The sequence below is a fragment of the Lycorma delicatula genome, chromosome 2 (genome assembly GCF_047948215.1).
Source record: "Lycorma delicatula isolate Av1 chromosome 2, ASM4794821v1, whole genome shotgun sequence".
NCBI lineage: Eukaryota > Metazoa > Arthropoda > Insecta > Hemiptera > Fulgoridae > Lycorma > Lycorma delicatula.
The window spans coordinates 18,192,683-18,220,202 of record NC_134456.1 but is presented as its reverse complement, the minus strand read 5'-3'; the positions used below and the strand labels follow the sequence as shown (position 1 = coordinate 18,220,202).

At 32.6% G+C, this 27,520-nt stretch overlaps 1 protein-coding gene across 1 annotated transcript; it reads left to right on the top strand.

Moving 5' to 3' along the window:
- Window positions 1-92: 92 nt before the first annotated feature.
- On the top strand, window positions 93-27,520 carry LOC142320135 (putative cytochrome P450 6a17). The gene is made up of 5 exons (XM_075357814.1): window positions 93-125; window positions 13,550-14,539; window positions 19,334-19,552; window positions 22,421-22,666; window positions 27,231-27,520. The coding sequence occupies exons 2-5, from the start codon at window positions 13,567-13,569 to the stop codon at window positions 27,395-27,397; spliced, it is 1,605 nt and encodes a 534-aa protein (XP_075213929.1). The 5' UTR covers window positions 93-125; window positions 13,550-13,566; the 3' UTR covers window positions 27,398-27,520.

The following is a 27,520-nucleotide window of genomic DNA, read 5'->3' as shown; positions in this document are numbered from 1 at the left end:
TAGATAAAAGTCTCTTTTTGTGGTAAAGATTAAAAAGCAGATATAATTAGTATAAATTAGATTACACAATTCATAATTTACTCATAAGTTAACACAGCAACATTCATGATTTAATATCAATTTATGTAAGTATTTACCTTTACTTTTTACATTTTATATTCAAATTGTTATTTAATTAAATTTATAATGTAATTACTACTAGAATAATATTTAAATTTTGTTTGGTATTAAAAAAAAAATAAATAAATCTATTACTTGATTATTTATTTAATAGTGCAGTTTGTACAAACATGCAAATTATAATAGTATAATCCTGTTTCTTTGGAACCAGTTCATCTGAATTATTTGAATCATTTCGCATAGAGTTATTTTAAATACACGTAAAGGTAATAGATTATCTTTCCATAAGTTAGATGCATGTATATATGTACAAGGGTAACCTGCTTCAGACACAATACTTCAATGAATTCACCCATCTCTCGCTCAAAGAAATACACGGTAATTTGAATGTCACTCAATAGATCATCACACAGATATCTGCCCTTACGCAGCACCCTTCCAACATGTCTACCTCAATTTATAGGTAAACTTCTATTACCTCTGTTTATAGGTACCTACCCTCTAGTTACCTCTATATATAGGTAAACTTTTGAATTCCTGATACCTTCAATTTCCAATTAGATCGTGTATATCTTTACTCTTTTCCAGCTTCTTTCTTTTTCTCCTTCTAGCGTTGTTAATCAATCCTTCTCTCATGATTTGTCTCAGCCAGTATAGCGTTCATTTTCTGCTCTTTTTTCAGATGACTCCAGCCTTTTTTCTTCACGTTTTCTTAATTTCTTATTTCATATCCATACAAAATTTTACTCCTAACATAACTCAGATTTAACCCAGTCTCACTACATAATTGTTTCTTTCTGTTAAATAGTTCCTTAGTCATTCCTATTTGGGTTTTTATTTCAGTTTCTCTTTTGCAATCTTCTTCTGTTGGTATGGTAAGTATCTAAATGCTTTTACTTCTTCAATGCTTCCTTCTTTTGTGTAGACATTTATTGTGTCCTATCCTCATTATTTTGACTTTTCTAACATTAATTTTTATTACATATTTTGTCATAAAATTTTTCAAATTTTGAAATTATTCATTGAACATTTTATGCTTCATCTCCTAAAATATAAAGCCAGTTATCTGAGAATTTTATACATGACAATTTTATATATGACAAGTGGGTGGTAGGACATGCAAGCGAGTGGTGTATGGTACCACACTTATTCCACTCACGCTTTTAGATTAGCTCTAGAAGCTATTTAGGACACTGGTCGCTAAACTGTTTCGAGCCGTTTGTGGCACAGACATTCGGTCTTATGCTTTAGGGCAACTGAATGAGGTGGTGACGGGAGAAATGCCAAGCAAACCAATATAACTCAATACACTAATTTTGATTACAAGAAAGGACCTTATTATCTACCATTACCATTTTTGATCAAATCATTTCAAATGACTAAATCAAATAAAAAAATCTTCCCATCAATCTGTTAAAAAACAATTAAAAAATTTATTTTACACATACAATATTACTGCAGATAAATTTTTAAGTAATACTAATTATATAATTTTAAAAACTGCTAAGAATTCTACACCCATTTAACATGTTCATAAATATGTGTTCAAATAATTTTCATTAATATCCATTTTAACTATGTATTATATTTTAGTTATTTTTTTGTATTTAATAATTTTATGTACTTATTTCAATATTATTTCATGTATTCATATTTTTAATTTAATTTGTACTTTAATCATACCTATTTTTATTTTACAAATGATCATGCATTTTGTTATGCTGCTCTGTTAAAGGTGTTAATATGATTTTCCATGATTTAGCCAAGAAAAAACTATTGCAGATACTTTTTTAACTCATAGTACAGCATATGTCATACATATAAAATGTGTATTATTATGTACTGATTAGAATAAAAAATTGATGAGTTTACTAGCAGACCCGGCAATGCTTCGCTATTGTTAGATTTGAGTACATATATGTAGATTAAATGAACACAATTGAAAGTTTGATAAAACATTAACAAAATGAACATTATGGAACCTCACAAAATTTAACCTTTTCTCTTTTACCCTTCCCCCTTTTCCTTTTCCCCTTTCAGTTTCCATTTTTCTGGTTTCATTTTTACCACATCCCCTTTCATGTTCCCCCTTTTCCTTTCCTTTCCACATTCCCCCTCTCTCTTTCCCTTATTTCCCTTTCTCCCTTCCCCTTTTCTTTTTCTCCTTTCCCCTTTCCACTCCCTTTTTTCGTTGTTCCTTTCCCCTTTTCAATTTTCCCTTTCTTTCCTTTTTATTTTCTTCCCTTTTACCTTTTTCGATTTTTCCTTTTCTCCCCTTTCCCAGCGCGTAAATCAGTCCAGTAGTTTTTTAGTCTATAGCGGACAGACATATCGGAAACATTGAAATGGAATCATAAAATATTTAGTATAGCACGTGTTGCTTTTACATTCAACAGATAGCGCTGTTTTTTAAAAAAAAACATGGTTTTACCTGTCACGGGTGTTACATCTTAGGTATATAAATAGTAGGTATATAAAAACACGTGCGTATTCGAATGCAATGTTGTGTCAAAATTTCAAAGCGATCGGTGAAGAATTTTTGGAGATTTAAGATTTTGAACAAACGAACATTTATTTATTTATATAAATTTACGAGGTCTGTAAAGTAATGAGACTAGTTTTTTTTTTGGCAGCCAAAGTGGCAACACTGTAAAGTATGAATAGCTGATTTGCATTAAATATTAATATTTTTAGTTTATTGTTGCCACGTGGATGTAAAGATACTTTTCTTGAAACAAGTTTTTGTTGGCTGTCACAAAAATGAGTGATACTAATTATGAGCAACGTTGTGCAATCAAGTTTTGTGTTAAACTCGGTGAGAATGCTATTGAAACTTTTTCAAAATTATCTACTTGAAGGTGATAGAGTCCCCATGTATTATTGGATTGCAAATAAAAAGCTTTTCTGAACCAGCCTCATTACTTTACTTACACACTAATATCATTATTAATAGAGTACTATCAACCCAATAAGTAAAAGTATATTGCCACACAAACCCTGGGAAAAAACGTTTGTTATTCTTGACAATGAAATGTAGTTGTCATTTTTGGGAATGACTTTTTATTCAATATTAGGTAGTCTACAACTGTTATGGATATTGCACAACATTCCAACATACACATTTGCATGAGAAGCAAATGTGGTTTCATCTATATTTAAAGTAAAATAATTGTATTCCATCCAGTGAATGAATTTTGTGAAGTAATAAATCTTATAACTATTATATTATAATTTAGATAATTATATAACCTGCTAAGAGGTTAACAATGAATGGTTTTATAATATGAGAACGACCCTTTGTAAATATTATGAAAATCAATGGACCAAGGACTTGGATGGCCTTGTGTTCAAGTATGATTTGATGTAGACGATTAAATATATTTGTTTAATAAAAAAATATTTAGAATGTAAGCATATTATATTCAACCTTGAAGTTCATAAACTGAATGACTGAGTAATTAATTCTATTTTAATTTTTCTGTCGGTTCAAGCAATAAACCATCAACTAAGCATTAGTCCGACAAATAATTTTATGGAAGAAAGTTATTAAAATATAGTATGTTTTTTTAAATTGAATAGTAGTCCATAAAACTACACCACTCCATTTTTTTATCTAATATATCACCAATGAAATTCCATATCTACTATTGTTACCTCAAACATTTTCATTAAATTTCACTAAAATTATAATTTTTTAAAAATTATAATGAGATTATAGACATTTCAGAAATCATTAAAAAATTTGACTTCAATCATACACAAGAAATTAATTTCATTTTTATAAAATAAGATAGTTGATGGAGTTGAGTTTACAAAATTTCATGTAATTTCATTAGTTTTCCGGTTTTGGAAAAAAATTTGTTATTAACCTTTTTTTTTGTGCAGCAAAAGATTATGTACTAACTTTCATTGAATTTCCTTTTCTCTTAAATTTATTTTCTTTCTTTTTGAGTGTTTTCTCTGTCTCCACTTTGCTCCTTTTCTTTTGAGGATTTCTTTTGGAATTCTTTCAAGCAATTTTAATTAAGAATCTATTTTTGCATTGATTCAAATTTTCTGCTACGAAGGCTAAATCGACTGGTAAATCAAATCATTCTATTTATAAATTTTGTTTATTGTATCCTAAACCTTTATTAAATAAATAAATTTTTTATCCTGATTGGTAGATAATAATATATTATATAGATCACATCAGGAATGGATAGATGTACTACTTCCCTGATAGATAAAGGAATAAAATCACCATAAACCAAAAAAAGGATTTATTTACTTATTATTGTAAAAACATTACCTTTTAGAATGTAACATGTTGATGATGGACAAATACAAAATGTAATAATAATGGTAAAGATATAAAAAATGTAATTCTAAACCATGATTCAGAAATACAAACTACAGGGCCTCATGGCTATCACCTCACGTAATGATCTAAACATAGATGTGAAAATAAAAATATATTTAATTGTTATTCCCATTAAAACAACTTTCTTTATCACTTTAAAAAATTGAGAAAGTAAAAAATCATTAAAAAAATAATTAAAAAAAGATCAAATTAATCTAAAGAAGAATAAAAAAAAGAGAATTCCAACAAAAAAAATCTGGATGATGAAAAGTGGTGCAGTATTAATTGAGGTTGAAAATTATATATATATATATCAGAATAAAACGAAATAAAAATTTTTTATTTTTGTTAGTAGCATTTTGAATAGCTAAAGCAAAAAGTCATATATAGAAACGAATTTACCTTGGGAAGGTACAGTCATTAAATAAATCATTATCTGTTTTCTTTCTTTAAAAAGTACAAAAAATTAAAAAATGACAAATTTGGAAATTTAACTGTGCAATGAGAAAGAGCTCTAACTTATAAGAAAGAATAAAAAGAACTATGATAAATAATGATAACAGTGGATCAGATTAAGATTAGTGAAAAATTAAAGACTTACAAGGAATAAAACTCTCTTATAAAACCATGAAACAAATAAACTGGTCTTCAAATTAAAAGAAAAGTAAGCACAAGTAGATGAGAATAAATTCATTTTTATGCTGAATGTCAAAATCAAATCAGATTTCTCTATCACTTTTAAATTTCTTCAAAAATAACAGAAAATTGTAACTTTATGGTCTCAATGATATGTATCATTGTGGTTTTATAATCTATATTATAACTTTTTAAGTATTTCTTTGCAACAATTACCATTTCAATAGCTTTAAAAATATAAACAAAGTAAATATTTATCTGTATTTTGTAGAAATTTCTATTTAACTGAAAAATTATTTTTTTCATTTGTTAACAGATAAATGTTTTCTTTGTAAAAAAAAAAATGGTCATGGTAGATCCACCCTAATCCTGTTATATTTGTAATATATATTTAACCCTTTTTCTTGCTCTCTGCTCAAACCATCTGAATCTGGAAGGAAAGATGACAAAGTAAAAAAAAAAGTTTAATAACATTCCACAGCATAAATTTTTATAGTTCACTAAGAGTATCTCTGTTAACAGTTCAATATTATCAGCTTTTTTGTTTCCAAGAAAATTTTGAACTATATCTTTGAAATATTTACTAAATTCCTTTAAAGATTTGCTAGTTCCTTAGGATTTGCTGTCATCAAATACATAGTCACAAATTAATTTTCTGATTTCAGATTCAATAATATTCTCTTTTTTATTAAGCATCACTTGATTGCATAAAAATCTTAATTAAATGTTTAAATCCCCTGCCATCTTTATCTAATGCTTTCACAGTTTTCTTCATTAATTACAAATTTATTAACAAGCTTAACAAGTGAAGTATTCTTAACATTTTGTTTTCCTGGATTGAAATTATCCCTTTTAATTAACTAATCTTGATCAGTAGCACAATTGTTCTATAAACAAAAAGAAACAACAGTATTTATATAGAGAAGACCAATTAACATTCAGATAACCACAAATTTACCATAAGTGTTCATCATATTTAATAGCTTTAAAAACAATTCACATATTTTCATATATTTCCTACAGAAATTGTTTACTACTAATTCTGATACGTGTAAGTCACTTATAAATAGTTAATAGTTAGTATAATTGTATTTTATAGTATGGATTATAACATGGATTTAATCACAGCTATTTTGTATCTTATAATTAACAGTACATTTTGTGGTGCTGCTCTAATTAAGATTTTACGCTAATTAGATGGTTTCCTTTGATCTATCCAGGGAAATACTGCCACAGTTCCTCATTTTAATTTTATGGTTTGGCATGCACAATCTATACAAAATAATACTGTTACATACCTATCAAAATAAAAACTTTATATAAGAGTATTTTTTACTATTGTTATCATTAATAGATGTATTATTGTCCTGATTAGCAAAAGTATATTAACATACAAAGCCTGGTATGTGATGTTTAATATTTTTCTCTGTGAAATGTTAGCTGAGTTATTTACTGTTACGATGAGAATGAATGTGTGAAGAACTCTGTGATGGGTGTAGTCATTGACCTCACTCATGAAAGCAGATCAGAGCAGCGAGAGGTAGGGTATATTTCCATTAGAGGCTTATTAAATTTGTGAATATATTTCTTGATTTTTAAGTACATCAAGAGGACTTTGAGTAAATTGAATTTTAGGACAAAATTGTCGTTGCGATCTGTTTTATTGGTTATTGTTATGCATCTGAGTGCATAGTCTAACTGAAGTCATATATGGGAAGAGTTTTTGTGTGAAACCTTAAGTGTTAGAAGAAGGCGGCAGGGATCATGCTTCCACAAATCAGATAATTTGATAGTTGAGGATTGTTAGTTATGGTAGGTGGTCATGGTTGGAAGAGACCATACCAAGGCAATATTAGATTGTGTAAATACACTGATGGAATACACTGATCGGTGGTATCCTGACAGAGATCAAACTGATGACTGTGATATGTTATCAGGTTTAGAGGGTCTAAAAGACAACCTCTGGTAAAGCCCATCACAACTTGAAATGGAGAGGCTAGTGTGACAACTGTCATAACCCTGACTTCCCCTACGGAGGTCAGGAAATAGATAGTTAAATATATTTGTTCAAGAGAAAAATGTTTTATATGTTAACAAAGTTACATTTATCCTTTAAGCTCTGTCTTATACTGTTTTTTTTCGGATCAACGGTTTTATATCTGATTTTTGGAATTGGGAACTGACGGTGGAAAATTTTCGGAAGTGTATTAATACAATTTGGTGATTTTTGGTTGCGGACTGACCTTTTTATTGAATTTTTTATCTGAGTAGCCTTATTGCTATTGGCAATAAGGTTCATAGTTGACTGCTGGTCGCAGTGGTTAGTGTGAGTTAGTAGTGGTGTACCTTGAGTTGTTTTCAATTTGGGTGTAGCTTATCTGTAGTGGATGGCATAGACAATTGTAACTGGCATCGACTGATAATATTGTTTATTATTATTCAAGTGATAAACTTTTGATATTGGAATTAATTTCGGTTGTTCAGAGACAAATTTTGCAAGTCAAGCGACAAGCTCTGGCTTGTTCGTGACATCATTGAAATACAAGTAAACAAGGACTTGTAAAATTTTCAGATGTTTTACTGTGTACTAGTAGAAATTTTGCTAAGTGTTTGCGATACTTTACACGGGCAAACTCCTATCCTCCATATCTCCTATAGTTTTTACCATAGAACCAAAATTCCCAAATATCTATCCGAAACCAAAGATTTCTGACTTTCTGACCCCCCTCATATTTTGACCCCCCCAAAAATGTTTGACCCCGGATTTGGACACATACATTTTACTTCCCCCCCCAAACCAAAAAATAATTTTTGGGGGGCACCCGCCCGTGTGGGGTATAATAGGACTCGGAATCAACCCCTGATTTCGAATCCGAGTCATGAGAAGACGAAGCTCGCTTCCAATAGAAGATAAGGCCTCTCCAGAGGCTGGGCCCTCGAGGGGAACTGCCGGAAGGAGGGATGGTGTTTCTGAAGTCTCAGAAGACATGGACATTACAGGATTAAATCAAGGAAAAGCAAAGTGGAAGACAGTAGAGGGGAGAACCGCCAAGCGGCTGAGAGCAGGCTCATCAGAAGAAGAGGAGGCCCCCCTTAATTTGAAGGAGGTTACGTACAGGCTGGGTAATGCACTATTACAGCTTAGGCAACTAACTGGCAAGGCCAGTGTAACGGCAATCAAGGCTCATGAGAGGGAGCTGACAGAAATTTATAAAGATTTACAACGAATAAATGATGAGACTCCAGACACAGTTGACCAAAGTACACAAACCGAAAGTCATGGCAGGAACGAGATGTCAGATATTCTAGATGTAGAGCTGACAGATGAACAACTGATAGACAGATTACCCACATGATGGTCAACCTGGGTAATGAACAGGCTGACCCAGGAGAAAGATCTAAGACCAGGAGATGACAGCTGTTTTTTCATCGATTTGAATGGATTAAAGCCATCCAGCCGGTATGCTGGGACGGCACCTGGGGCAATGATCTTACAAGACTCCACCATCCTCGAAGATGGAAAGATCACAAATACCGGAACTAGGTACACGGTAATCTATGACTCTAGAGAAGGAGATAAGATAATGGCCTCTCATATTATAAAGGCCTTATGAAGAGCTGTAGGTAAGCTGGAGTCAGCTGTCTTTGTGGTTCCCAGTGGTCCAGCGGGCATCATAGTGAGAAAAATAGTAATATACATGATGAGGAAGGGTAAGACCTTGACGAGGATGTTACTCCCCAGCCTGAGCGAACAAGGGAGGGCAAGGTCGAGGTCGGTATCAACAAGAAGGGGAACCCCCCCCGGTCGTTGAAGTAAAACGGTCGTAGTAAGGGCCCCCGGTAAATCTTATGCCGATCTGTTGAAAACCATGAAAGAAAAGGTTAAGGTCGAGGAGGCCGGCGAAATACTGTCAATTAAACAGGGAAGGGATCAACAACTAGAGGTCCGAATTAGTGGGGCGCAGAAGGCGGGGGAGTTTTCCTCCCTGCTGAAGAACAGAGCAGAGGATCTCCAGGTGGATATAAGAACAAGAGGAGACCGCAGAACAGTCGTTCATGTAAAAGACATGCTAGGCGACACTACTGAGCGAGAGATCAGGGAAGCGGTAGAGAAGGTACTAGGACAAGGAGAAAACTTTCAGGTCACATCACTAAGGGAGGCATTTGGAAACATAAAAAATGCCACGGTGGTCACAAGTCAAAGGAATGCAACGAAATTAATTGCAGCGAGGCTGAGAGTAGGGTGGGTGAGTTGCAGGGCCTACATCCGGACGGATATAGAGAAATGTAATCGATGTTGGGATGTCGGTCACAGCAGAAGAGAGTGCAGAGGCCAGGACCGTTCAAACCACTGCTTCAACTGTGGTAAACCCGGCCATGTAATTAAAGATTGCAAGGAGGCGACCATATGCCTGGACTGTGGAGCCACTTCACATAGGACCGGGAACCCGTGCTGTAACAAAGGTCATGACTAAAGTAATACTAGTTAATAATAACAGGAGCCGACTCTCTAGTGATTTGAGCATAGAAATAGCAGCTAGATACGAAGCGGACTTCCTGGTGGCCACCGAACCTAATGTGTATTCGGCGGCCAGAGAACAGTGGCTGACCGATGGGAATGGTGATGTGGCAATTAGAAAGATCGTTGGAAATGTGGATTATGATCTGTATGGTAGAGGTGACGGACTCATTGCTGTTGAGGTAAGCGATAAGATTATAATAGGTGTATATATCAGCCCTAACTGCAGCAGGGAATCTCTTAAGAACAGACTCCTTGACCTCCAACAAGTCATTATACGAGCTCGGAAGAGAATTGTAGTCCTTGGAGACTTTAACTGGAGGACTGTTCTAGCTGGAGCGGTCTCCTCGAACGCTAGAGGAAAACTCCTGGAGGAATTGCTGGCAGCGACAGGAATGACATGTATTAATGACGGAACAGCCACCTACCAAGCAAGAGGGCATCAATCGGTCCTGGATTTAGTTATAATTGATGGAAGGATGCGCACTGATTTCATGGTTCTTAATGACGAAACAGCCAGCGATCACAGAGCCATCTTTGTAAACTTCAGAGAGCAACGGCCAGAAATAAGACAGATAAATAACACTATCAGACTGTCTGATCAACAGATGTATAGAGTGGCTAATAATGCGGCAAATAGAATTAGAAATAGTACTCAGATAACACCTGAAATATTCCAAAATATAGTTAAAGAAGAGATGGCGAACATACCGAGGAGAAATAATATTAAACATAATATGGTCTACTGGTGGTCCAGGGAGATAGAGGAACAGCGTAGAATTATGCAAAGACACAAGAGGACGGCCCAAAGGTTGCGAGCTAGAGTTGGTTCGGAAATAGGATGTAACATTGCGACAGAGCAATATAGGCAAGCGAGAAAGACGCTTAACTTCCTCATAAAGCAGGCCAAAAGAAGGAAATGGTTAGAACTATGCGAGGAGTTGAATGCTGATCCGTGGGGAAGGGCTTTCAAAATAGTAACCAAGCGGCTTGGGAGACAAGCTCCGACACTGAATGAAGAAACGGCTGCGTTGCAGATCAGAAAGTTATTCCCCAGAACGGAGGAGCAATATAATAGAGAGGCGATAGAATGCCAGGGAGGAAGATTTACACAAAAAGAGGTCATGGAAGCTATAAATAAATTAAAAAATAAGAAAAGCCCCGGCCCAGATGGCATCCCAGCGGCCATCATTAAGATAATAGCTAGGATCGTACCTTGGGAAATAGTCGATGTAGCCAGCTACGGCCTACAAAATAGAAGCTTCCCTGAATGCTGGAAGGAAGCAAGAACAGTCTTCCTCCCAAAGGCAGGACAAATTCAAGAGAACACAGCATATAGACCGATTACGCTCATAAATAATATGGGAAAAGTAGTTGAAAGGTTTTTAGAAAATAGACTTAGAGAGGAAATAGAGGAAAAACAATGTCTACACCCGGAACAATACGGATTTAGAAAGGGACGGTCCACGGTGACCGCAGTCGAGAAGGTAAAAAACTGGGCATTAAATTGCAGAAGCGGTACATGGAGGACTAGAAAAATCCCCATGATCATAATGCTTGATGTTAGAAACGCATTTGGTACGGTCTCCTGGACAGCCATCATTGAGGCGCTTCAAGCCATGCAAATAAGTAAATACTTAGTAAATCAGATAGATCAATATCTGCAAAATAGGTTCATAGAGGTCAAAACCCTAGAAAGGAAAGCCATATTTCAGGTATTCGGAGGGGTGCCGCAGGGATCTGTCCTTGGCCCAACCTTATGGAATGTTTTCTATGATAAAATCTTCAGGCTGAACTACCCCGAAGGGGTATCGATAGTAGGATACACGGATGATATCGCAATATTAGTAGAAGACAGAGATATTAATGAACTGGAGAACAAGGCAAACCAAGCGCTTAGAACAATAGATGAATGGATGGAGGATAACAAATTAGAAATAGCTCCTAATAAATCCTGTTGCCTGGTCCTCTCGGGTAGAAGACCATTAAGAAGTGTGAATCTAAATATCAGAGGACAGAGAATTGATGAAGTAAAAGAAACAAAATACTTGGGGGTACTTCTGGACAAAAGTTTAAGGTTCAGCAAGCATATTGATATGATTTGTGGGAGAGTTACTCCTGCTGTAAAGGGATTAAGAGGATTATTTCAAAACCACGGCACACCTAAAATGGTTATTCGAAGATTGATAACCGCGGCTATCACTTCGACGGTACTGTATGCGGCTCCCATATGGGGGGCGGCAATGAACATACAGCGAAATAAAAAGAAGTTGAGAAGTGTCCATAGACTGGCATTGCTGCGTGTAGCTGCTAGTTACTGTACGGTATCGTATTACGCGCTGTGCGTACTGACCGGGGTCCTACCCATAGACCTTCAGATAAAAGCCAGAACCCTCAGACACAGCGGTATGTCGAAAGAAGAGATGGAAGGGATTATAGAACAAGAATGGCAAGAAGAGTGGACAGGGTCCAGAGTGGGAGAATGGAGCAGACGCCTAATCCCTAATATTAAAACCTGGAATAACAATAGACTCGGAGATGTCAATTTTTACATGACACAATTACTGACGGGGCACGGCTCTTTCGGTCAGTATCTGTATAGGATCGGGAAGAGAGCCACCCCGCAGTGCATCTATTGTCCAGAGAACGACGATGCCGAACATACGTTGTTCATATGTCCAAGACATAACAGAGGTTAACAGAGGTCAAATAGTAATTAATGGTCTTACACCAGAAAATCTCATTAACTGGTTGGGGTACAACAATGAGAACTGGGAATGGTTCCGCAGGTTCGCCGGGGAGGTCCTGCGGGCCAAAGAGGATGAAGACAGAAGAATGGGAGTATAAACAGTAGGGTAGGGCGGACAGTCACTCCATGGAGGGCCTGTACGCCTTGGTGTGCGGGTACCTGAGAAGGGGGTGAACTCCAGGGGAGTTTGGGTTTGGGTTAAAATAAAAGACCAATTCCCGGTCGGCGGGGTCGTCCCTGCGGGAGCCTAGGCTCTTTGTGGGGTCGGCGCTGTCGATTAGAGGCCAAAGGCGTAAAGACCGAGTCCCGGTTCCCTGCTGAGGCGCTGGGGGACGGCATAGCCGGACCTTGGCTCTAAAGCGGGGGATTAGAGGCAGGCAATGTAAAACAAAAGATCCGAGATCGGGGAGGCCAACCTGCCATGCCGGACGTATAGCCGGCGGGTGGGGGACGCCTCCTTTGAGAGTAAAAGGACACTCTCCCCGACTGAGTATACTTAATTGGATATCCGGTCGGGGAGAGTAGGGAAAAAAAAAAAAAAAAACCTTTAAGTTCGCCAGCCTCTGTGGTGCAAGGGAAGCGTCTCAGCCTTTATCCAGAGGTGCCGGGTTCAAATCGTGGTCAGGCATACATTTTTTATACACACTACAAATCATTCATCTCATCCTCTGAAGCAATACCTAATGGTGATTCCGGAGGTAAAATAAAAAAAAAACGTTTAATTCATTAACTGTAATTCTACTATATGAAACACCCCTTTCACTTACATTACAAAAATTACATAATAAAAAACTGATCACAGTTGTAATTAAATGATTTTTTTCTAAATATTATAATGGTAAGTAAAGAACTTTGTTTAATTACAAATCTAATTAATATAATTTCATTATTTTTTAACAGAAATTACACTAAAAATGATTAACAGATAGTACAATATAGTATTCTATGTTGTATCATAGAATAATCCCTATTATTATAAACCCTATTCTAGCAATAAAAAGGCAGCAACCATCTCTCTCCTCTGTCATTATGAACCGCTATGCTATATGAATAGTACTACAGAAAAGAAGTAACCAAAAAATAATCTTGTATTTCATCAGTAAAGAAGCAAGTAAACTTTTATTTCATTCAAATAAGACTAAATGCTTAACCTGAACTGTATTTTTTTTAATTTAATTTTCAGAAACATCATAATCAAAAATGCTGTGTACATTGATAATTACTACAGTTTTAGCCATTTTAGTACTTTACTTTTTGCATTGGCTAAATGAAAGGAATACTAATTACTGGAAGAAAAAAGGAGTGCCTGTTATTTCCAGTTCAGACCAATGTGAAATTTTTTCAGGCATCATAACGGGCAAAAAAAATATGATTGAAATGTTTAATACTATGTACAAAAAACTTGAAGGTGAGAAATTTGGTGGGTACTTCCAAATTTTGACACCAACTATAATGATACGAGATATTGAATTAATTAATCGGATTTTAATTCAAGATTTTACACATTTTGAAGATCGTGGACCACCTCAAGAAAAAACAATCGACTTATTTGGTTTGGCTATTAGTAATCTTTGCGGTGATGAATGGAGAGCTGCTAGGCATAAATTAACACCTACATTTACTTCTGGTAAATTAAAAATGATGTTTGAACCGATAAAAGAGTGTAGTGAAGAAGGCGTACTGTTCCTGAAAGATAAAATGGGTCAAGACATAGAAGCATTAACTTTATTGAGAAAAATTATTGTGAAAATAATCGCAAGTGCTGCTTTTGGTTTAACTGTAAATACATTTAATGAAAAGGAGGAGATGCATAATGACTTTATTAAATCAATTTATAAATATTTAAACCCCTCTCGGATTCTGTTATTGAAATTTATGGTTTTAAATGGATTACCAATATTGAGGAAAATTTTTAAATTCAAAATAATACACGAAGATACCAATAATTTTTTTCTAAAATTGACTAAGGACATCATAAAATTTCGAGAAGAAACAGGTACAAGAAGAAATGATTTCATTCAGCTAATGATAGAAGAAAAGAAAAAAGAGCACAGTTTATTGGATCATGAAAAAAATCCTATTTCTTGTAATGAATATGAAAACGAGGATAAAGAACTTTTGGATCAGCTTAACAACACTCCGACTTCAATCAGCAAATGGTCTAAGTCATCCGGTAAGCATGACTCAAATCATACAAATTATATAACAGTTAATAAAATCAGAAAATAAATAATCTTATTATAATCACACATCTGTCCCAAAAACAGGGTATCATCTACATAACAGAGTTTCCTCTGGTAAAAACAACTACTTTATTCAACATATGTAATGTGGTGTTATGTACAGTGTTAACATATTATGGAAACTCTTAAATAACCTACTAACAGTTAAACATACAAAAATGAAATTTATCTGATATCTCTTCCTCGAAACTACCTATCTTTCTATATGAGACTATTAAATCCCTTATCCCCCATTTTGGGCAACACAAAGAATTAAATGAAAAGATATAACATGTAATTTTAAATGCATTAAGATAAATAACTGTTCGACATAAAACCTTCAGGCTAAGGCCATCACCTTAGCCTTTTTAGCCTTAGCTTTTTTTAGGCAGATCGCTCCCTAAAAAACAACTGATAGCCATGTGATTTTTTGACAATTTTAATGGTGGGCTCATATCAGAAAATAAATCCTTTTGGGATAGTAAGACTGCAATTTTTTTTACTTTTTTCTTTTTTACATAGAAAATAAAAACGTTCTTGTATTTAAGGTAATCATAGCCTGAAGTATTTCAAGTCAAAATTTTTCTTTTTGAATTCTTATCTAATGATATGTCAAAACCCTACCCTTTCTATTTAAAACGTTAATCGTTCCTTTGCACCAGGGCCTCCTGGGTGTTTGGAGTGTGATGATTTCATACCAAAAATAGTACATTTGAAATAAGGACCATTTTTCTGTGTTTCAATTATGAAAAATCATCTTATTATTCCAAAATTTTATTAACATTTAGATGGAGATTTAAATTATAAAGGAATTTCAGAATGTAACACTACTTACAAACAGACAAAATGCAGTTTAATGATCACTAAGATAGATTTTTTACAAAATTTTGCAGTTATAAACATTTAAGGGGTTTAAATTTTCAATTCGTAACTGGGTTTTCATATTCATACTATTTTTACAATATTTAATATAAATTTAAAAATAATAAATACTGGAAATTTTTTTTAAATTAAATTTAAATTTGAAACTAAATGGCCATTTTGGTTGTTAACAATCATCAAAGGCAGCTGTTAGAAATTAGTAAAACAATATCAAACATTTAATATGAATAGAAGAAAATGTTAAATTATGATTACACTACAAAACAAAATACAATTTTTTTGTTGGAAAAAAGGACAGGCATATTTTCCTAATTGCAATTTTCACACTGAATTCAAATCTGTAAGTGGTTTTTCTTTACCTCCCACAGTTTTTTTGTGACACTGGAAGAAATGAAATATGAAAAAAATACGTACACATCTAAATACACATATGACTACTCATCTTACCTAAAATGTGTTATTTTCCTTCTGCGTTTGACCTCTGAAATATCCCTCTTCAACACCAACACTAAACTAAAATTATTCTGGCGCTTTACTATCTTGGTATCTCTTTTCCATGGCAATGATATCTTAATGAAAATGTATTCCATGATCAGCACTGATATCAGCAAGATTGTTTTAAAAGAAATCCAGGTGGGAGTTCAAGAAATGAATTTTGATAGACATATTACACTTTGTATATTTGTAATAGCTCACACACAATCTCACAATAGTTTATGGCTTTATGAGTTCCTAAAGCATTTTTCAGAACACATTTGAATGACTCCTGTGATGATTTTTCATCTTTAATCAAAATGTATTTTGTAGGCTTTTGTTCGGGGACCCACAAAAATTCCTTGTTTGATTTTAGCATCATTAATACCAGAAACATTTGCTTCAAATAATGAAACCCAGCCCAATTTTATCTACCACTTTCCCAAAATTTTGAAAAGTTGGTAAATTCAGATTCTTTACTGTATGTTTTGATTTATTCCATATTCCTTTTCTTTTTGAAATAAAAAAGTAGTCTAATGCATTATCTTGAGGTCCATGCCATACCGTGGATATGACATGAGCTCATGAGCCAAGAACTATAGTCCAGATTATTTATTCCACATAGGATAAACAACAGACAAGAGAGGCCCAGTTCTTATCTTGATTCCCCCACTTTAAAACCAAAATATAGTTCACAATTTTTAAATTATAGGAATCACTCTTATCATTGTAATTTTAAATCACCATACTCAAAACAGAGGTTATCCAAATTATTTCCACACATCATCTGTATAATTATTCTCTAACACAATATCCTTCATAAGTAAATCACTAGAAAAAAACAGGATGGTAAAACAATGGCATGTATTGCTTCTGTTTTAGCATTACTGGCATGTTTATAAAGTGATAAAGTGTCTCTGTATGACTAAGCAGATTGCTATCCAATGACATGTAACAGCATGTCAGTGAATGAATCATTCTGTAAATACACCTATTACCTTCATAATGGTAAGTTTTTAATTCCTAATCCCTGACAGATGTTCAAAATCATTTAATATATTGCTTTACATACATTAGTTATTACAAAAATGCCTAAAACGTAGAAAATGAAGTTTTGTTTAAATGTAAGTTACATAAGAAACACAACAAACATTTTGTGTGCAAAGATATTTTTACCAGAGGGAAATGATGGTATAAAGAACTGAATGATATTCATGACCTTACAAAAAGAGAATTTCTGCCTGTGTTTCTAAAATGAAAATAAACTGCAGGTAAAAGGTTACACAGTATAATTTTTATATCTCAGTCAGAAACTAAACTTACCTTTGAATTGTCAAACACTTTTTTAACTAATTTTTTTATCACAGATAGAAACTCTCTTTAATTAGTGTTTCATAAATATTGTTAATTTAATAACTATTTGTTAAATAAATGATTACTTAACAATTGAAATGGAAATGGGCATCAATTTTTCAGTTTTTTGATCAACTGGATACCTTGTCTCGGTTGATCAATAAAACTTGAATTTTCAGCATTTAAACTCTACTACCACTCAAAACATCAAATCATTGTGCGGAAAAACAATAATTCCAAAAAAAATTGTAAAAGCTATTTAACTGTAGGATACTAGAGATATAAAAAAAGTATCCATGTGAATTTTTTATAATTCAAGTGGCACTATTAAGAGAGTTTCCTGTATTGAAAGTGAAAATGATTTTTTTTACAAACCTGTCACTTCCCCTAATGAAGAGAGTGAAGATATTGTTTGAATATCAGTGGGCTTGGCATGCTCTTATGAATCAGTATATTCAACCAAAAACCAGTTAACAATTCATTTTCTTTTACAGTTTAGCATGAAATGCTTGTTATTCTTGGAAGTGGCTAAAGCATTTTCAGGAATAGCTGGTGTCTCATGTCAGGTCATATACAATTGTCTAGTTATGGCATGTAACATTCATACATTAAATGGATTTCCTGGCTATTATTAAACATGCAACAGAAACAACAACTCAATCAGTAAGCCCATTTGAGATTATAATGGAGTATAGTCTCAAAGAGACCTTATGCCACCAAATTTCTATTTATTTAGAAAGTAAGTGAGGATTTTTAATTACTTTATAAAATTGACATAAATTTTTATCACACTGGTCTAGTTTTCTTCTGGTGCTTCTTCTATTAAAATCCTAATTTAATCTTTACAAAAGTTGATCTTCAACCTTTCTGTATCAAACTAGTCCTTCAAAGTTTTCTTTGCTTTGAATTACTCTGTAATTTTATATAAATACATATTTATATATAAAGAGTGATTCAAGAAGAGAGTAACAAACTTTCATAAAATGAAAATCACTTACTTAGCAAATGTTGACTGGCAAAAGATTTCGCCCTGATTTCCATGCCTTCAGTAATTGAAAATAATAGGTCCCAGAACCATATTTAGTAGTTTTTGAGAAATCTAGGATAAAAGCCAAACTATTGCGGTTGAAAAACATACTATTTTATATTTGACATAAAATAACTTGGTTGAATAAGCAATAAACAAGTAGAAAGTTTTAAACAAAACTTGAAGAGAATTTGACTAAGTAAAATGGTATGAATAAAGTACAACACTAAACAAACAAGAACTTCAAAGTTCATTAAAAATAAAGCAATTTTCAAAATATGCAACATATTATGCCACATTTTGAAAATGTGGCAGATTTTAACTAATATATAACATGTATAATACTATATATATATTAACTAATATATTTATAATGTATATGTATTACCTTAAGACACTAATATGGAATTCTTCAAAACTAATTATTGAAGACACATTGTATTGCTTTAAATTGCTTGTCTTTGTTAGAGGTACCATTCCTGTTTTTAGGAGATCATCAACCCACTTACATGTGCATTTTATTTAATAACTGTAAATCTTTCCACTTCTGGAAGATATTTGTTGAGTTTACCAGCATCTACTTTCGTCTAACCAATTTTATTTTTAACCCTCAATCATTTTATTGAATGTTTTACCATATTCATCTTTAGTTACTTTTGTACCTCTGGACTCTTGAACACCTTATTTTCTAAATACTCATTAGTTTTGCTGGCATTTGCTTATTATTTCTTCTATGCTACCTTTCCATACATACCAATCTCATTAGCATTTGATATATTTCCCTCTTCTTGGTTATATTTATAGCTCTATATATTCCTACAGTCATTATTCCATTATCAGTACAAGGCATTTAAAAAAAAGCATAAAAATTAAGCACCTGAAGTGGGAAATGAGATATTAGACTAATTTAAAGGAACACAAGTAAAATTTTTAACAATACACAACATTATATTTTTAAAAACAATATTTTAAAAAACTAGATACTTCTAAAAGTTATGATTTTTTCCAGAATTTTTTACTGAAGAATTTATAGCTGCACAGACTCTTATATTCATGTCTGTTGGAAGCGATTCGACAGCGACTACATTGAGTTTTGTTTTATATGAATTGGCTGTGAATCAGGATGTTCAAAAAAGAGTAAAAAAAGAAATCTCTGATATTCTCTCATGTCATGAGTTTGATTATCAATCTGTCAAAAGAATGGTGTATTTAGAACAATCTATCAATGGTATATGAATTTTTTTAATTTAAATACAAATCAATATAAGTTCCATTTTTTTAAGTGCACATCACATTCAATTCCACAATAGATTATATTAACTGAAGTAGGTAAATAAATATTTAAAGAATGAAAAAAAACTTTTTTCAGAATTGTCTCTTGTATTTTAATAAGTAATACTGTATTACTGTACTACATGTCCTAAATACATAAATTTACAGTAAATCAATATTAATGAGAAAAGGAGATTGTTAAAACTTTTCTATTGTATAAAAGTTCAGTTATACCCAGATTTCCAAGAATTATCTGAACAAATTTGATGTATTATTAGAAAAAAAAATAGTTTTATTAATAAATGGTTGGCTCTCTTTAACAGGTAACTTATAAAGTTTCTCTTAGTAAAAACTAGATAGCGCTGTGATTACATATGTCGTTACCGTGAATCCACAGATGAAAGCACAGTGCGTTGAGTGGTTTATTGAAACAAAATCAGACAGACAAAAAAAAAAATCAAAATACAAGTTCGATGCAATTTTAGAAATCAGTGTAAGTTAACGCCACCTTCTAGGACAAGTATTCATTCATGGCATGATAAATTTAAAGAAACTGGGAGTGTTGAACATAAGAAAGATCCAGGCAGGCCTAGAACATCAGATAAAAAAACAGAGATCATTCATCAGTTTTTTGTTAGCAGCCCTGGAAGGTCAACAGTGCAGCACGCGAGTTAAAAAACTTCAGCGATCTAGTATTCACAATGTTTTGAAGAAACAATTACAATTGCATCCTTATAAATTACAAATATTACAGCATATTACACCACAAGATCACACTGCTAGAAAGAAATTGACTTTGGAAATGACTGAAAATGATGACTGTTACCTTAAAAAAGTTATGTTCTCAAACAAGGCTACATTTCGTATGTCTGGAAAAGTGAACACACAACGTTCGAAATGGAGATCAGGGAACCCACATGTTACACTTGACTGTATTATCGATAAGCCAAAAATTAATGTTTCATGCGAACTGCTTCACGATTGTGTAATTGGGCCTTTTATCTTTGCAGAAACAACAGTTAATGCAAACTGGACTTGTTAGAAGGGATTGCTTACCCTCAACATAAAGAGTTACAACCTAAAATCATATTCCGACAAGATGGAGCATTCAGGCAATTCTATAGTTGAATGTGGCAACAAATATGCCAAAGCTTTATCATACTCAAATTTTTATTTAGGATGTTGTGCACAAGTTTATTTCAGATGCTCAAATCTCAACTATTTCTCTAATTTTCAATCTACAGCCTGTAAAAACAATTTTACAAAGTTTTTTTATCATCTTTTCTTCAGTGTTACCTCATTCTTGCAACTACTGTAGTGTTTATCTTCTCAGCTCATTCGATCATATTTAAACTTATCATTCAATTTGTGAATGGTTTTAAATGATGGTGTAGGTCTCAGGAAGAACTGCATCTAAGTTATTTCTTATTTGGGTAGATGTTTACCCTTTTTGAGAATAGAATTTTATGATTGCATGAAATTCTATTTCTTTGTTTCACCAAAATTGGTAAGAGCTTCTTGTTTAATGAACTGTTGGGGACAAACTAAGTAACATACTGAAATGATGTCTAGTATTTAGTTATTTTAATAATTAAAGAAATCAACTGATAAAAAATGTTGAAAATAGTCCTGCCATCTGCATATTATTTAACTAACTTGAAAAAAATCACCATAGTGCACACTTCATTTTAACATTTTCTGCTGTATAATGTGACAGTAGATAAGGTTCTGCAAATTTACATGATATAAGTGCTCTTATCTGTCATATGCCCTGCCAAAGTGATTTCCTCATTAACTTTACCAACATTTTCATTTGAAATTTTGGCAGTACCTTTGTAATATAGAACTAATATAATTTGTATTAAATCTTAAAATATTATTGTCTGTAAAATGCGTGAAACATTTGACAAGAGTTTTTGCATCTTTTATAGCAAAACTAATGTTGTGAAAATGAATAATAATGTTTATCTCTCTAAATTCCTACATTTTGTTGAGCATAATTTCTATTCGGTTTCTTGGTTTCATCTTTTCTAACATAATGCTCACCAAATGAATGACATCTAACTACATCTTTATCATTCATTTCCAAGTTCAAATCATCAAATTCTTTAAAATTATCTTTTGTCCATGATCACTTAAACCAATATCTCCCTTGTCTTCGAGTGCACTTTCTAAAAGTGTAATTGGCACTATTCAGGAATTGTTTTTGTCAAAAGAAGACATTTTCAAAAGCAATTGTATAATTCACAGAATAAATACAAATATTTGAAAAAACTGTTTTGTAATGCTTACAATAATTTGATATAAAGTTCATAAACATTACCTTGAAAAGAAAAACTTAATCATAACACTAAACGTACAATAAAATAATGCTAAGGTTTGGAACAAAAATGATGAAAGCATCCGTTACCAAAGGATGTGTGGTGTAAGGATACCCTTGTTAACTTTGAGGCTAAGTAACGAGACTGAATTACATCTATTTGGGATTTCCATTTACCATATGTTGTTGAAAGGTGCCTAGATCACCTGCAACACTACCTTATTTGGCATGGAGCACTTCACAAAACAAATCATATGGAGTGTTTTATAAATCCTATGCACCTACTTAAAGTTATTGATGTTGTAAGATTTCCTTACATTCTGAGTGATCCTGATATTTCTGAAACTTTATCATTGGATCACCAAGAGTTTTGATTGAATGTTCTGAAAGTGAGATTGTATTTTTATCTACAGTAAATTAATTTCATAATTCGAAGTAGTTTACAATCTAAAAATAACAAATAAAGATTAATCACTTGATAACTGGTCATTTTTATTGTTTCAGAAACTTTGCGTTTACATGCAATAATTCCAGTATTGACAAGGAATTGTACAAAAGAATACAAAATCCCAGGCACTAATGTAATATTAGAAAAAGGAACAGCAGTGTTCATTCCTACTGTTAGCCTTCACATGGATCCTCAATATTTTCCTGATCCTAATAAGTTTAATCCAGACCGTTTTACAAATATGGAGAGCATTCCAAAAGGTGTTTTCTTCCCATTTGGCTCCGGCCCAAGGATTTGTATCGGTGATGAATTTACAAAATAACAAATTTAAGATTAATATTTCTTAGTACAACTATTTAATTAAATTAAAATTACTATCAATCGTTACAAAAAATTTCATAGTTATACTCACAAAGCAGTATATTTCCCAGAGAAAATGAAGTATATATATTCTTATAAGCTCTTTATATTCCTATGTAAAAATAAATTATTCTTTTTATATATAAATTATTAAAAATTTTTCTGTAGTATATATAATAACATGTTTATTCAATGTTTAGAATAATGTGACCACCATAACAGAAAGTATAAATGGCTTATTTGTAAATACTTTTTAAATAATTTTTCATTAGGGACTGTTATTCAAAAATTTAATAATTGTTCTAAACAGTCTAGATTGTTGACTTTCTGCTAGCTGTGAATACAACTTTTATTTTTCACAGTTGTTATACGAGTACAACAACAGTTTTTTTATAAACTTTGATATATTTAATTTTTTAATGATTCTCTAACAATGACATAAATCATACAAAAATATGTATAGAAAAAAAAAATTGAAAAATTTTAATAGATAAATATTTTATATTTTATGTTTAGTGAATAAACTATTTAATTTTCTGATTTTTTGGCTTTAATAAATATTTATAAAAACAAATGGTCTTAAATAGAATAAGACTCTAACTATTTTGTAGCATTGCTTTCTGATTATATTTTAGTATGTTTGGTTTTCCTCTTCAGGTGACAACATCAAGTAAGTCTACATTATTATGTTACATAATGAAGTTGTTTATTAGTATAATGTGTAGAATACAACATTTATAATACAGAATGGTGTGTGTGTGTGTGTGTGTGCTAAATTTTCACTAATTAAAGAAATTACAAATTTTTCAGATGAAACTTGTTTTTGTTTTAAAATGAATTTATTCATAAAAATAAGAACCTTCACATTCTATAATTTTCTCTCAACAGGATTTTTTTTTCTGTTTAGCCTCCAAAGTCACCACCATAAGTAATTACTTCAGAGGATGAGTGATATGTATGAATGTAAATGAAGTGTAGTCTTGAGATCAGTCTCAGATCGACTATTCCTGAGATGTGTAGTTAATTGGAACCCAACCAACAAAGAACACCAGTATCCATGATCTGTTATTCAAATCTGTATGAAAATAACTTCCTTTACTAGGATTGAACCTTAGAACTCTCGACTTCAAAATCAGCTGATTTTCAATGATGAGTTCACCACTAGACCAACCTGGTTGGTTACGTTTAACAGTTTAACAACTTATAAATGCCATTTTTATAAAAATTTTAATATATTTATATATATATATATATTCACATCACTTTAACACTGAACTTCTTGATTCTGATCTGATTATCCAGTCTCAGGAACAATTTTTGGTAAAAGGTTTTAAAATACGGTAGATGGGTCATAATCTTCCATTCAAGTTGCACTATCTTCATTAGTCATCTTAATCATATGAGGTCAACATTATCCTGAAGAAACAAAACTATTTTCCTGTTTACCAATGCTGAATGTTTTTTTTTCACAATTTTTTCTGAGCTCTTTCTGACTGATAACAATAATCTTAGCACCGATAGTTATTCTTACTTCTAAAAACTCAAGATGAATGATTCCTTCATAAGTCCACAGAACACAGCAAAATTTTTCATGGGTTTGGTTGCAGTTTTTGGTGTTTGTGTGAAAATCATTTAGAAATAATCAATGACAAAATCTCTTGTGATTCAAGTTCATGATCAATTTCTCACTGTACATTAAAGTTTGGTCAAATAAAATTTAGGTTTTTGATCAAGTGAGATGAGAAATGCTCTATTGTGAGTTTTAGCAGTTTGTTTTAAAATATAAAACACTAAGTATCCATTTGCTTAATTTCATCTCTTTCCTAGTTGATGAAAATCTGCTCTTACAATTTCTACATTAATATTGCAAATATTAATGCAAGAAAACTTGTCAGTAACAAGTTTTCTGCAGATTGATATCAAATTCATCCCAATTGCAGTTCTCAAATCTTCATCATTAAAGAAAACTGGACTTCCAGATCAGAGTGCATCTTCAAGGCTCTCAAAAACTTTGGAACTGATTTCATGCAGTTCATTCCTTTACTGTAATTTCTAAATGTGTCAAATTTTTTGACAGGTGTTAGATGTTTCTCGGATGCATAAGAACCAAATTTGAGCACTAACCATGAATGAGTAATTTGTTTTCGGTTAGCCATTTTGAGGATATAATAAAATCTACAGGTTTTTTATTGTTTACTGTTTAAAATATGACATTTGATGAGTCAGAGGATGTATCTTAAGATTCTAATGTATCTTATGTACATATTAGTTTTTAATCAGAAAAATTCATAGAATTGTGACAACAAAAAGCCAGCAAGAAGTTTCCTCGCTGGTACTATCACAATATTTTTAACAAATACTATACAACACTGTCACAATTATATTATCTTGTTTTAGGCCTGTTATAATATATCTTTTGTAGAATGTACAAATAAACATAGTTCATTAATGATCAAGGAAAATATTTTTTTTTTTTTTTTTATAAGAAGTATGAAGTTACAGTCAGTTAATCATAACAGCCACCATGCTTCAATTTCTCAATCACTACTTTTAACATTTGAAGACTGTGATGAAAGTATGAACCAAGAAGTTTTTACTTAAAAATCACCTGTCTCAACAGTTTTTTGACGCACAGACTTCATAACCAAAAGAATAACACAAGCAGGGAGTAAGGGAACAAGAATAAAGGGAAAGGGATAGATTTATAGTGACGAATTAATAATCAAAACAATAGAAGGATTAAGAAATGGATTCAAATCCCACCCAAAATAGGACTTCAGCTGAAGTCACACAGTTGAATATCTATTCATCAAAAATTTTCAGGAAGGAGAGTAAAGTGTCTTTTTCCTAAGATAGCAAGAGTGCATGATTAATAAATAATTTTAAATTGATCAACTAATAAGAGGAAAAAATGTTTAATTATTAGTATTAAGATATTACCTTCTATAATGTCTTAAGTAACAAGAACCTCATCAATACCTATGCACAGCATAGATGTTGAATTATCTTTTTAATCACTAGCTGTTTTAATTTTGCCAGAATATACAGTATCCCAAATATTTATTCCATTTAATATATATATATATATACATGAGGTGTGTGAGAAAAGTAATGAAACTGACTTTTTAATTACCAAAGTTTTTATTTTTTTCAAACAACAGTATTATCCCTTTCAAAGTAGTTCCCTTGGGCAGCTGTACACCGGCGGAGTCATTGTTCCCACTCCTGGTAGCAGCTCTGGAAGACTTCAACTGGTAGGGATTTTAACTGGTCTGTCACAGTCTTTTGAATGTTCTCCAGAGTTCCAAAATGACGTCCTTTTAAGGCATGTTTCAATTTCGGGAAAAGGAAAAATCACACGGACTCAAATCAGGTGAATAGGGGGGTTAAGGAACCGTAGGAATGAATTTAGAGGTAAAAAATTACGTGATGGAAATGGGCGTGTGACACGGGGCATTGTCATGATGAAGCATCCACTGCAATGTCTGGTCTTACGCGAATCACTCTTTTCCTGAGCCTTTCAAGGACACCTTTGTAAAACACTTGGTTGACAGTTTCTCCTGGAAGAACAATATCTTTATGCACGATACCCCTACTGCCAAAAAACCAAATCAGCATGGTTTTGATCTTTAATTTGCTCATTCGTCATTTTTCCGGTCGAGGAGATGACGGAGTGTACCACTCTTCGCTTTGCCGCTTTGTTTCAGGATCGTACTGAAATACCCAGGATTCATCTCCTGTGATCACACGATTGAAGAATTCTTGGTCATTGTCAATCCTCTCAAGAAGATCAACGCACACGTTTCTTCGATTGTCCTTCTGTTCCGTTGTGAGGATTTTCGGCACCAATTTCGGCTCAAACCTTTCGCAGGTCCAAATTTGATGTACGATGAAAGTGTTTAAATTTAACTGTTCACTCATCATCCTTATTGTTAAACGACGGTCTGATCTCACAAGAACCCTCACACGCTCAACGTTTTCGTCAGATTTTGAAGTCGAAGGTCTCCCTGAGCGAGATTGATCTTCAACGTGTTCTCAGCCTTCCAAAAATGATTTGTGCCAGTAGAAAACTTGTAGATAAGCAATTTTCCCCATAGGTTTTTTTAACGTTTCAAAGGTCACACTCGCGGATTCCCCGAGTTGTTAACACAAAACTTGATTGCACAACGTCGCTCTAAATTCCGATGCTCCATTTTCGTAACACACAACAAAAACACAACTTCACTGATGGCGCTGTCAAAAATAATGTGTTGGCTGAACGGAGTTGAAACTCGTACTGAGCATGTGGAAGGGATGAACAAACCGGTCTCGCACAGACCGGTAAACACAGCGTTGCCACATCGCAGTGTTACCAATCTCATTACTTTTCTCACACACCTCGTATATACATCTATAAATATACAACTACTCGTACAAACCAATTTAGTAAATTTAGTTTTCAATTAAATTTATCATACTAATAAAGAATGAGGAAATTTAGTAATACTGTTTAATTATTTTTTATAGCTGTGCAATTAGTGATGCTAGAAATGAAGATCATTCTGGCCAACTTGTTACTGAACTACACCGTAGTGTTAAGTGAGAAGACCAAATTACCTTTGAAAATCACAAAACATTCAGTCTTTAATCATGTTGATGGAGGTATATGGATAAAATTTAAAAAGGATAATTAATTATTTTATTTATATAAAAAAAATTTTAAGGTTTTATATTTTTTAAATAGTTGTTACAATTGTGATTTAGTACAATTTAAACGATAATGTAATGTAATTACAAAAATATTTACCTAAAAATAA